The sequence below is a fragment of the Fistularia commersonii genome, chromosome 20 (genome assembly GCF_037954325.1).
Source record: "Fistularia commersonii isolate RoL2024-O1a breed Wild chromosome 20, RoL_Fcom_v1.0, whole genome shotgun sequence".
Classification (NCBI taxonomy): domain Eukaryota; kingdom Metazoa; phylum Chordata; class Actinopteri; order Syngnathiformes; family Fistulariidae; genus Fistularia; species Fistularia commersonii.
The window spans coordinates 11,633,727-11,646,093 of NC_141303.1; the positions used below are offsets into that span (position 1 = coordinate 11,633,727).

A 12,367-nucleotide genomic window follows, 5' to 3' on the forward strand; every position below is an offset into this window, starting at 1 on the left:
AGTTTACTTGGGGAGAAAAAAATGTTTAAAAGTTGTGTAATTAAGGTTTTCTTAAACATGATAGACCCAGTATAGTAACTGACTTTTCCTATTTCCAAATAAATCTATCATTTCTTTAGAGACATGACCACTTCTATCTGGGTGTTATGTTTACATAATGAAGTGATGGGGCCAACTACTGAATGTTAGTATTGATTGTTTACCGTATTTTTAATAAAAGAAAAAAAAATTAGGTAAACAGTCACTACTATTTATCATATTCTTTGTACTGTCAGCCCTAAAACATCGATTGGAACCATTTTCTTCAACCAGCTCTCATCTTTACATTTCAAATACAAATACATTTCTGTGATTTAAAAAAAAAAAATAAAAGCATGCAACTAACTAAATTGTTAGTAAAAATGCACAGGAATGAGTTTGACCTGGCTTTAAGATGCCTCGAACCGGTTGAGAAACTTTAATTATACATCTATAAACTAATATGCAGGCACTGATCTGCCATATGACTGCCTATAACAAAGACAACCTGTCTGCTTAGATACTTGTGTGACCACAGCAGGATCATTCATTAGACCAAGACATGAGAACAAAAGAGTCTCATGATCAGTCACTGACGAAGCTGATGGGATAAAAGGAGGACTAGAGCCACTAATAAATGTGTGGAATGCGAAGGAGTCTGGTAGCTCCAGTGCATAAGGCGTGAAGAGAAAAACAATTGTCATGTAAGCCTCCTTGTTCCTTGCCATTGGACCTGAATTTACTCTTCTCCCATACGGAATAAAAAAAAATGTTTTGTTTGGTTTTGCATAAATAACTTCTTGCAGATCTAGTTACTTCACAGAAGCCTCGAGCATTCTGCTTCCCGTGACGAATAATCAAGTATTTGCCAGTTGGGTCCAAATGAGTCATTTGAGAAGAACAAAAGTATATTTAATACATCTAATTACATTCAAATTGTACGCTATATGGTATCAGATACATTCAAATCAAGTAAAAATGGAAAGAAACACCAACATTTGGTTTCACTAAATTAGTAAAATTAGTCATGGAGCTTAAAAAAAAAAGAAAAGCTTTTCTTAATGCAGAATTTCACTCCTTCGAAATTATGTGAGCTTTTTTTAAAGGCCTTGCCCCACTGAGTCAGAGGATCATAAAGCTCATGTGAATACCAGAGCTAATACAAGTAATGTGATAAGACCAAAAACAGAACAGAGAAAACTTCTAGATTTTTTCATCACGTGGTAATCACGAGGGGAAAAATTTAAACAAATTGCTATTTCTTCAAAGCATGCCAAAGGAACACAATCAATACTTGACTCTCCTCTGTCCTATTTATGGCACAAGTTATTCAAACTGAAGCAGAAACCTTTTTTTTTTTTTTTTAATCTTTGAGACAGATTTCAAATGAAGTTAGTTATCCGTGGCATTAATACAGGTAGCTGTAACAATGTGTCCTGACTGTCCCCATTTTATTTACACACAAGTTCGCTATAGCGCTAGGTTCATAAAGCATCTTACCTGGATCTGAACAGTTCTTCAGCTCAGTTTCATTGTCTCCTGAAGCCATTAGTCTTCGTCCCCAGTGCTCAAGATTTGGATGTACTTCTACGGTCATCCCATGGCCTGGGGAAGAAAAAAAAAAAAAAACTTTGTCGCTTTTTTTACAATGACAGACATATGACACAGTTGATAAGTCTATAGTGCACTTTATATTCCTGATTGGCATTTAAAACAATGTTTTTCCCCCACTTCTTTTTGAAGAAATGTAAGAATTTCTTCCGAGAAAACCAGAATCAAGAGGCTGCTGTTGCACTCCATTTTTAGTTCCAAAACATTTGTCAATCGGAGCTCAATCAAATAAATTTCTATCTAATAGTAATGACATCAAGAACTGTAGTCCTTAAAGGACGGGGAGGGGGAGCGTGCCAGGGAACATGGAAACATTTTTGGCTCGCAATTTCCATTAACTGATTTTAAAAAAAAAAAGTCACACATTGTACATTTGAATAAATGATCAAAGTTGTAGTACAAGGTATTAGAATCAAATCAATAGACAGATCTTGTGAATTTCCACAAGATCCCTTTTCTCAACATGGAAATCTGGCAATGACTGAAGAGCTTAATAGCACATTGAGGCTAACAAAGAACAGTCTCAAAGCATCTCAACTTTTGACTACTCATTTGAAGATGTTTGATTGACACAAGATGGAATTAAGAATTAACAATTTAGCACGTCACAGACTCTGGATTGGATTGAAATCTGGAGGGTTTGTCAACATTGCAAACCATTCTCCTGCTGAAAGATGTCACAGCCATCATGGAACACAATTTCCATAATAGTGTGTATGGTCTGCAGCAATGCAAAGGCAGATGGTACAGGTCAAAGTAACAATCCAGGTTTCCCACCAGAACAATGCCCAAACCATCACTCAATCTCAGTCTGCTCACCCTCTTCCAATAGTTCATCCTGGTGCTGTGTTTAAGCAATACACACGCACCCGTCCATCCACAGGATCTAAGAAAATTGATACAGACCAAGCCCCAGCCTTTTACTGCTCAACAGTCCAGTTCTGATGCTCATGGGCCAGTTGCTGGTGCTGTTGGAGGTGGACGGGGTCAGCATTGGCACCCTGACTAGTCTGCAGCCCCATACACCGCAAACTGAAATGCTTTATGTATTCTGGCCCCTTTCGATCAGAACCAACATTAACTTCCACAATGGATGCTCTGTTGGTTCACACTAGAATGGCCAACCTTCACTCCCCAAATACCCCTATTACCTTGGACAATTTTTGATACTGAATATTGCAGGCCAGGATCACCCCAGAAGAGCTCCAATTTAAGGCGATCTGATCCAGTCGTCTAGCCAGTTAATTTTATTCCTTATTAACTTGCTCATATCGTCACGATTCCCACTTTTTCCTGCTTCTGACACATCGTTAAGGACAACATGCGCACTTGCTGCCTAATATATCCCACCTACTAACCAGGTGCCATGAATAAGAGACAGTTTTTCACTTCAGTCATGTTTTGCCTGAACAGCGCACACTTCAGCCATGTTCCTATGTTTTCAAAATCCCAACATTTGGAAAAACTGCATGAGAACCATTTAAAAAAGTTAGCACAGCTGTCAAGAGGTTCATGATGAGGACTCTTGTGAGGACCTGATAATTTCATTGCCATGTAGTCACCAAATCTCACAATACATGAAGACAAAGATTGTAGACAAGGTAGCTAGTCGCTACAGCACAATTCCAAGAGACAATGTACCAGTAGGTCCTGAGGATCTACTTTTAATGGTTGACTTGAGGTCAGAGTTTCAATACTCTGGAGGCAGTAAATTACCCATTGTTGCAAAAAGCAATGGAAAACATCACTGTTGCAAAACCTCAAAAAAAGTTGTCATTTCAAATACAACTTGCTACTTGAGGTCACCTGCAGGGTAACAAAGCTGTTTGGGCACTCTGGCTGTGATGGAAGGAAATAGGATTAGTTATCAATCCAAAATTGCCGGCTTTAAGATGACATTTTATGTATTCTCTCTCCTGCACCATGAAACTGAAGCAGTAGTAGTTGTTTGGCTGTCAGTGAGGTTTACATACCAGTTTAAAAAGGGTTTGAGGGCAGATACTGTCATCCATTCATCAATCTCAGGAAAAAAAGTCATCTGAATCTCATCATAAGTTAGAGTATGAAATTGATTTCTGTTACAGTGATTTTCTTTTTATTTAATAAGCATGAGAGTATGATTGGGAGCAGGGGGTAAGTTTTGATGTATAAACCTCGCTTGCTAGAACTAAGTGGTGTGCTGGTGACAGATGCTTGGCAATGTTCAGTGTCAGATGGTGCTTGTAAGCTTGTACAGGTTACAATAATACCGTATCGTGCATCAGCAACTTGCACCTGCAACTTAAAAGCAACTTGCAACCATTCATTTTAAATCTATCATTTTGTTCTCAAAGAATGAATGTGTCAACAGGGAAATACTTTTACTTGAGCTATGAATCACATCACCAAAGAGACTTAACTGGCCATGATAATCTGATTAGAAGATCTAATCTCTCAATTATTCCACTCTACAAACTTGGGATAAATCCACTGTCAAAAACGTCATCCTATTTAACAAAACACATTGCTAGATTTGTGTATTTCTTGTATACTTTTAATCAAAACTGTATATTATGTGAATAATAGCCCAATATAAAAAATAGGTACATGAAAGATGTCTGAGATAGAACCCAAAAAAACTGAAAAATTGAGGGTTCTGAGTGAGCTAACTAGCTGTTCTTCAAGACCCCGCTTCATGATTTAAAATGGCATTTCACAGGTTAAATTCTAGTTTTATAAAGTTGCAAAAACTTGGTTAGCATTAAATACAAAAATAAAACTAAACAACTAGTTAGTTTACATATTAAACAGAAGTTTAATACTACATTCATAGGTTGTTTTTTTACATACGATCACAATTTCAAAAAAATGTAGCATTATTTCACATAAAAACTGAACAAATACAAAGATTTCTTGTAGTGGAGATTTCTCAAGTTAAAAAGTCCAAACCTAAAATTTGAATACTTTTGAGGAAGTGAAAGAACTGAGACATGCTTGAAAGTCTTGAATCTGATAACAGGGAGGGTGGGAATGCAATTCATGGTACATTTTCAATAAGATGAGAAGGTAGACAGATCAAGGATGAACATTCGTCATTCTGAGCTGTGAAAATGCCCTCTCACACCAGAATGCAAGGTCACCTGCAAACAGTAAAAGTCTCCAATACAATGTGCAGCCCCTGCCTCGAAAACACCAGTTTGACCCACATGCAGGTGCACGCACACACACACACGATGGTGATGTTGCCTTGAAGAAGTACATCAAATGCCATCCATGAGGACCAATCACTGAATCAACACACTGATCAATCAAACTGATTAAACCACTTGCCATGTGTTTGTAACCTTACATGACAAATGCATTTTCTTGTTATGATGGCTGAAAGAGGAGTGCGACGCAGTGATTCAATTAGACAGATCTGATTATGAAGAGCTTTGGGTCTCGTGGGTTGAGAGGGGATTTCTGTCTCTCTCTCTCTCCCCCACCACCACGTCAAACTCTTCTCATGCAGCTGTGGTAAACTGTTCGATGACACATTCACGAGGAACACCTTCTGTCCAATACGCCAACATTACAAACACTGACTGCGCGGTTTAACTTGATTAAATGAGGGGGGAGGGAGCCATTAGTGACCAATGGGGGGTGGGGGGGTTGCTTTGGCTCCCAAAGGCTGCCTTTGGAGATAAGAGATTTGCACTCGCATGTATGATATCATTCCAAAATAATCTTTTAAGCCTCTTGTTGTTTTAATGTAATTAATAAAACTCCCAATATATCCGTTAGAGATCTACAGTGAGGCAGTTGTGGCGAATTTACAGATGCTCTCAGCCCTGGGGCCTAAGTGCTTGCAGATGGACAGATCCCATGACCGGTTGGGGCTTAGGGTTAGAGCACTTTAAATGGGGGAGAAAAGGACCATTTTCTCTGCAGTGAATAAATGCTAAAAAAAAAAAAAAAAAAAAAAAAAAAAAAAATCTTGACCTAGCTGCATTAGAAAGTTGCACTGTGGTTCAACAAATGCAAGCAAGTCCGGCACCAAACTGTTGAGAAGCTGACCTCCAAATCCCAGCGGTGTGTCAGATATCAATCCTCACCAATATACTGTCAAGGTTGGCCTTTAAATTACATAACCGTGTACGAGGCGTTTAGGGTGTTCTGCGTGTCAGTGCTTGCACGGGCCTAAAGGAAGAGTTTTAACATGTGTGCATGTGAGGGGGATGTTTGGAGAGTGCGCGTGTGTGACCGCGAAGGGGCATCACATGCGTCACGCATGATCAGTCATCTGAATCCTTGGAACAGTGGCAATGAATATTGCAGCGTCTCCCTTTAATGGTGGCCGATGCGTAAAAGCGGCATCCCTTGATCGTCATGCGGAATCCGGACGCGTGACGACGCTCGAGAGTGATCCGGTGTGAGCATTAGTGTGAAGCCACGGGGCGGACACCGACTCTTTATCTCTCACACACACACACACACACACACACACACACACACACACACACACACACACACACACACACACACACTCCTGGATCACAAACAGGCAGCAGCTACGGTGGTCGATTGGGGGGGGGGGGGGGGTAACAAATGGAAACCAAAATGTGTTCGCTGGGCTCGATGTGTGCATGATGCACGAAGTGTGCGTGCTTGTGCCGTGATTATGAGCATCCCTGTCAAATTAAATACGTGCCGCTGTCACGGCGCGCACACTGCGGCATACACACGGGCAAATAAGTGTACGGGCTACTTCACCGTTGGCATTCTTTTTTTCTAAATGACTTTCTATGCAAACCCGGAACATCGAATGCAAAGCATTCGTCCTACTTTTAAATGCAAAAACATTTCATAGGCCACCACAAAGAGATCGCCGCGCAGTTTTGGACAGAAAGACCGAGACGGTCACGCCGGAACGTTGCATTCACATCCCATGCCCTTGACACGAAAGGGCATTCGCTTCTGTGATCGATCAAATTGGGATAAATGGATGAGCGCTGTGCGTGATTACACTGCAGATTCCACAGAGTGGCTCTCTACCCCACTCACCTGTTTTGGTTAGCAACGCCGACATGCTCCACGCCACGAAGAGGACACTGCAGATAAAGCACACCTGTACGAAGAGCATCTCTCTTCTCTTGCGAACTTTAAAAATCTTCGAGATGATGCTCGTTTTGGACGCGCCGGCGGTGTCGTCCTGTTCCATGGTTCAGCAATCGGCCCGCGGCCACTTTTCTTTCGCTTATTTGGGGGGCTTCTATTTGCGTCCTTGAGAGCCGAAGAAAATTGCCGCCCCGCTCCCCGCTTCACGTGGAAAACAGCCGGGATGCGGTCCTCATTTCGAGCCGTCCAGAGAGCTGACAGAGAGAAACGGTAGCCCCCCCTCCTCCTCCTCCTCCTTCTTCTTCTTCTTCTTTCCTTCGACGCCGAAAGAAACCCTCTCTTATGGGAACCGAAAGGCTGCGGGTCGACACGGCCAAGCGATCGATTCGATACCGAATCAATTCAACCGCGCGCCGAGATTCAGACTCTGCGAGACGGGTCGGCCTCCCATTCCAGTGTGCATCTTGTCCCGTGTAGGGAGAACGCGAAAGGGGGGAAGGTGGGGAGGAAGAGGAAAAAAACGAGCCTTTCGGCAGGAAAAATCCTATTTCCTGTCAGTGTCGGGGTTTACGTCGGAAAGGCGACGGCGTCCGGTCGTAAAAGTACGGGAGCTCGGCTCCGCCGCGTCGGGCAACTTGGCGCACCTGCGAGCAATCAGCGCTGATCAGGGTTAATTGTCACATCCGGCCAGCAGTCGTGCTGTTCGCTTGGCTCCGGCGACTCCCCCCGCCCCCCTCCACGGGAGCCCGTCCTCGGCACCGGGAACACAAGAGAGGAGAACCGTCGGCTCCCGCCGCTCCCAGCTACCCGGCGTCCTCCATCCCTTCCCTCCCCACCCTCCTTTTTTCAACGACACCGGCCCTTTTAACTTTCCTCAGGGCTTCGAAAGGCGAATTGCCACCCCCTACCCATCCAACCTCTACGCTGCCCACCTTCAACCCCCCCTCCTTCCCCGCTTCTCTCCCAGACACACCGCCGAGGCTGGAACTCCGGCTGCCTGCGTCCAGCGGTGCAGGCATCTGCCGGGGGAGGTGAGCCCAGTCCTGCTCCTCCACAACCGACCTCCCCGGGGATAGCTGCTTGGATCACTGGCCTCACGGTCATCTGTTTACGTCCTTCCAGGATGGAGAAGAACCGAGGCCTGCTTCTTCTTAAACCTACAACCGTGAAAGAATGTTTCATTGCTCGTACATTTACTTAAAACAATAGAAATCGTAATTGTTTCATCGAGGATTCCACACTTTAATGGGAAGGGTTCCTAATTTGTTTGTGGCACAAGAGTGAGTTGAGGGGGGTGGGTTCATCATTTGGGAAATGGTAGGGCAATCAGAAATAGGAGTTCTGTAACCCATATGCATTTACCTTTTGGAGTTTTGGTTTAGATTTATTCCTCTATAATTACTGTCTTCAGCCCCTGACACACACACACATACATGGCACACAGCAGCAGATTGTCCATGTTACACATGTTTACAGAAATTGGAAAAGCCTTTGTTAAAGCAACAGATGAAGCGGGACATGAACACTATTTTGTTTTCAATTACTTCACGATGATCATTTTGTCAATGTCAAACCACTGAGTATCCAGTCCTCCCCTGAATCAGTTTGGTGGCGCTGGTTCACCCAAAAAGTTCCCCAATTGTATTTCTTCACCCGATAAGACTTTTTTCTATCTATGGCTAAAATCGCTGCTTCTTGAGCAGATCGTTGCATTTCACGCCAGTCACATGATAAATATCAACGTGTCCTCTCCCTCTGCCGTGATCCCACAAGGGAAGGCTCACAATTCCAATATTGGCCCGATCTGCTCTGCGCCAAGAGGCCGATTGTTTTTTTTTTTTTTCCAAAACACCAAATTTGGACAATTTCAATCACACAACTCCTCCAAGTAATGTCAGAAGAATTTCAGTTTTTCAGAAATCTGTGAACTTTATTATGCTTGATTTTACCATTCCTTTCAAAGAATTGTGTGACCAACACATCTTATATGCCAGTATTTTCTGCCTTTAAGGGGATAGAATGTGTTTCAGCGCTTGAGTATAGGTTTCAAGACATATTTTTAAGTGCATCCACTCCAGTTGTTATCAGTGATGGTAAAATATGGTACCCATACATACCATTAAGATATTCAAGATTGTATGGTCCCCTCCCATCAAAATGGGCCATTCCTAATGGGTAAACTGCTTTAAAGCCATTTTGATCAAATTCAACACACATTTAAGAATTCCTGCATTTCCCTTAGCTGACCATAACTTCATTTATGTATGCAATAAGTGTGATAGCAATCCTTCTATTATACTCTAACAATGACACGAGACCATGTCACACATTATGTGTTTTACAGTTTGTGGATGAATCAATCCAAGATAAATCTATCACACACAAGATGCACACAAGATGATTTGGCATTTCTGGGAAAGGCTTGTTCTCTTGTGATGATAATCAGTACACGTGTGTTTTCGGGGACATGCGAAGTGTCAATGCAGATGCAGGTCACCCTGACTGTTATAGCACACAGGGAAGCTGTCTCACCCTTGGAGCCATCAACACATGGCTGACAAGGATGAAACAGCATGTCAACTATTACCACCACCAATGCTGCCCACTTAAGCAAAAATCCAAGCAGCATGAAAGGTCAAATTCCTCTCACTGCAACAAAATCTGTGGCAGACGAAGGTTATGTAAGACCAAGACCATTTCTGTCGGTACAGTATGAGGCAGACCTCATAACATTTTATCCATCATTTGCAAGTGACATCCAAGATGGTGTATAAGCTTGTAGTTAAGGCTAGAAACACCATATTAGGGCTTTTTTAACCTGTCAACAGGTCATGTCTTTAAACTGTAGCCTTTGTGTGTTCCATGCACACACATATACATGCACATCAATATGTGTGACTGGTACCAATGCCAAGGGATTAGTCCCCTCCAGGCCCCTGCCCACACAGCAGGCAGGCAGGCAGGCAGGCAATTGGGGACCGATGCCAGGCCCTGCTTACAGAGATTTAGCCACCGCTTTACACTCCCTGGCTTGATCATACATACACACATGGCCTCCTTTGCCTTCTGAAGGACCCGATGAATGGCAGCTGATCTGAAACTAAGATAATGATTTGTGTATACTTTGGTTTTAGCTTAGCACATTCGGTTTTGAAGGCTTGTTAATGTGGTCTGGTGTCAGGAGGAGCAATCAGTGTAATATAGCATAATTTTCATTGTTTGCTACATATGCTAAGCACGAGTCATGTCTTTGTGGATCACCAACGATTAATATCAAGGATATTAGAATGAGTTGTGTGAATGTTGTTCAGTAACTGTCATTTGATACCAAGTTTCTCATTTCAGAATCCAACTCTGTTATTGTCACAAACGACTCATGTACTTAATTCTCCGGTCTAGAGTGTTAACGAGTCAGCTATGGAGGGCTGTATGGCAGAACCTTGGCACATTCCACATCACGATATTTCATCTCTGTGACATTTACTTTGAAGCACCAACAATTTAATGATAAAAAGATGCAGTTTCTTCACTGTCAGAACCTCATACACAATAATGACCTACAATACAAACATGCACAGACCACTAAGCACAAGTAAGACACACAGGGAAGGAACCCAAGGGCTATTTCTTGTTAATTTCTGCAGCTATACATAAAATAGTCCTTGAAGTTGATTGGTTGAAGTTGATTGTCCACTGCTAACTTTGAAAACAGCATTTTAGAGAACAACAAGGGCCAGTCCACTCAGTGCATAATGTATCAAATCAAAATGCAATTTAGCCATTAATAGTGTATTGTCTGCATTGTTCTTTCTCTGAAAAAGAATTAGTAAAAAATCACAAAAGCATGTGAGCATAACATGAAATCTAATAGCATGTACAGCATGTGATAAACATTCCTATCAAATAAAAAGTAATAAAAAAAAACAGTAAAACAAAAAAACTAATGTTTGCTATTAGCATGTTGCCTACAGGTCTTACTTATTCTCACCTGCATGAATGAGACTTAGGTGCTTTGATTTGTTCTGAAGGAATTAAACTCTCAGTTGAACCAGAATATATCAACAGAAGCCAAGAGATGGCTGTCAGTCTGTTCATGGGTCAGAAATCCAATGGGATTGGCTGGTTGAAAAAAGTAGTTTATGTTTTTCTTGTGCTGAAATATCAACCCATTTTAGCATTTTATTATCATACTATGACCCTGCACGCTAATCCCCTGCCTCACAGCTCCATGAGCAGTGACAACCTGCAAGAGAGATGAGCAAATAGGGATTTAAAAAAAACAGACTCCTGCTACCAAAAATTGTTTCAGCACTATATCTGCACCTTGACTACATCCATGATCATAGAGTTGATGAAAGCGAGCTTCTACGACAGTCACAGCGGGAGACATGATGATACCACAACAACACATGACTGGTTTAGGACCAAACTGCTCAGTCCCTCCTGCAGTGGGGGCAAATTGAGGTTGTATCAAGTTCACACCATATTACCAAGCTTATTATGATTTCATGTGTTTTTTCCCCTCTACATTCTAACTCAATATTATGGGGATGATTGCATTTTGTGTTACTTATAGTTAGTTGAAAGACAGGAAAATATGTCTCAGTCTTTGGCCAGTCACATGCAAATGTAAAAAAAAAAGTAAGAATAACTATTATAGGCTAATTAAATTACATTTGTTTTCTTCCTTGACAAAAAAGATGAACAGACTGTATTCCTCAAAACCAACACTAAACAAGATCTTCCCCTCAGTCTTGAGTATGACAAGTGCTTCTCTGTTAAAGGCTCATTAGCACATCTTGTCTGGTTTTGCCCTTCATTACACAACATTTGGACTGCAATATTCAAACAGCTCTCCAAGGCTTATCCCAGAGATATTTGGCCCAGCATGACCTGAACATCTTTGGTTGCTCAGCAGAGACTTTTGAACTGCCATATGACGCTTAGACTGCCCTTCATGCTTCAATTATTCTTCTGTACAGGAAATGTATCAACCTATCTTACTCGATGCACAGATTTGAAAGAACTCACTGAAGTCTATCTGGATCTGAGGGCCTCTTTTTGCAGAGTATCCTGTTATTCCGTGAGAGATTGAAACTGGTCAGGATTCTAAATCTGACTCATGTGTTCTCTCTGGTGTATCTTGTTTACATCTTTTATAAGACCATTTATTTGGAAGATAATGTCAGTTGATCGGTTAACTGCCTGTCTTCCTGTTGCATATTTAATATTGGTTCTATTTTAATGTGATCCAATAAAAGACAATCATTTGAGAAAAATTTAAGGCTGAGTGTAACAACATTGTGTATGTTGATGAGAGAAAAGGGCAGATGAAATACAGTATGTCCTTTTCTAATGTTGCACAACATGGTGCTGGGATATCCCAGAAAGGCCTTTGTGAATCTGCTGAGGTGTGAGTGTGTGTGCCAAATGGAGATAGGAGACAGGGAACATTGCGCCAAAAAATGGAAGCGCACCTCCTATTAAAACACTGCTGGCACTGCAACTAAAATTTTCAATAATTATGTGAAGCAAGACAGATGGAGAGAGAAAAAAAATCAGCGGAACCCTTTTTTCCCCCGGCCTACCTTCTTTTGCCGAGCCCTCTTTAGCCAATGGTTGGCGAAAACAGAAAAAGGACAAGCTCTCTCCCGAGGCCTGC

General features: G+C 41.9%; 1 protein-coding gene across 4 annotated transcripts in view; it reads right to left on the reverse strand.

The window, feature by feature from the left end:
* The window catches only part of slc24a4b (solute carrier family 24 member 4b), a 28,690-nt gene extending 21,143 nt beyond the window's left edge, over nucleotides 1-7,547 (reverse strand). For 3 of the 4 annotated variants that reach the window (XM_086167287.1, XM_086167286.1, XM_086167284.1), the window contains exons 1-2: nucleotides 6,652-7,544; nucleotides 1,519-1,623 (exon numbers count right to left, since the gene is read on the reverse strand). In XM_086167287.1, the coding sequence (XP_086023413.1) occupies nucleotides 1,519-1,623; nucleotides 6,652-6,808 (262 nt within the window). In that variant the 5' untranslated portion in view covers nucleotides 6,809-7,544. Of the gene's footprint in view, nucleotides 1-1,518; nucleotides 1,624-6,651 lie in introns of all 4 variants that reach the window. The other variant, XM_086167288.1, reaches the window with a different exon arrangement.
* Nucleotides 7,548-12,367: the final 4,820 nt, after the last annotated feature.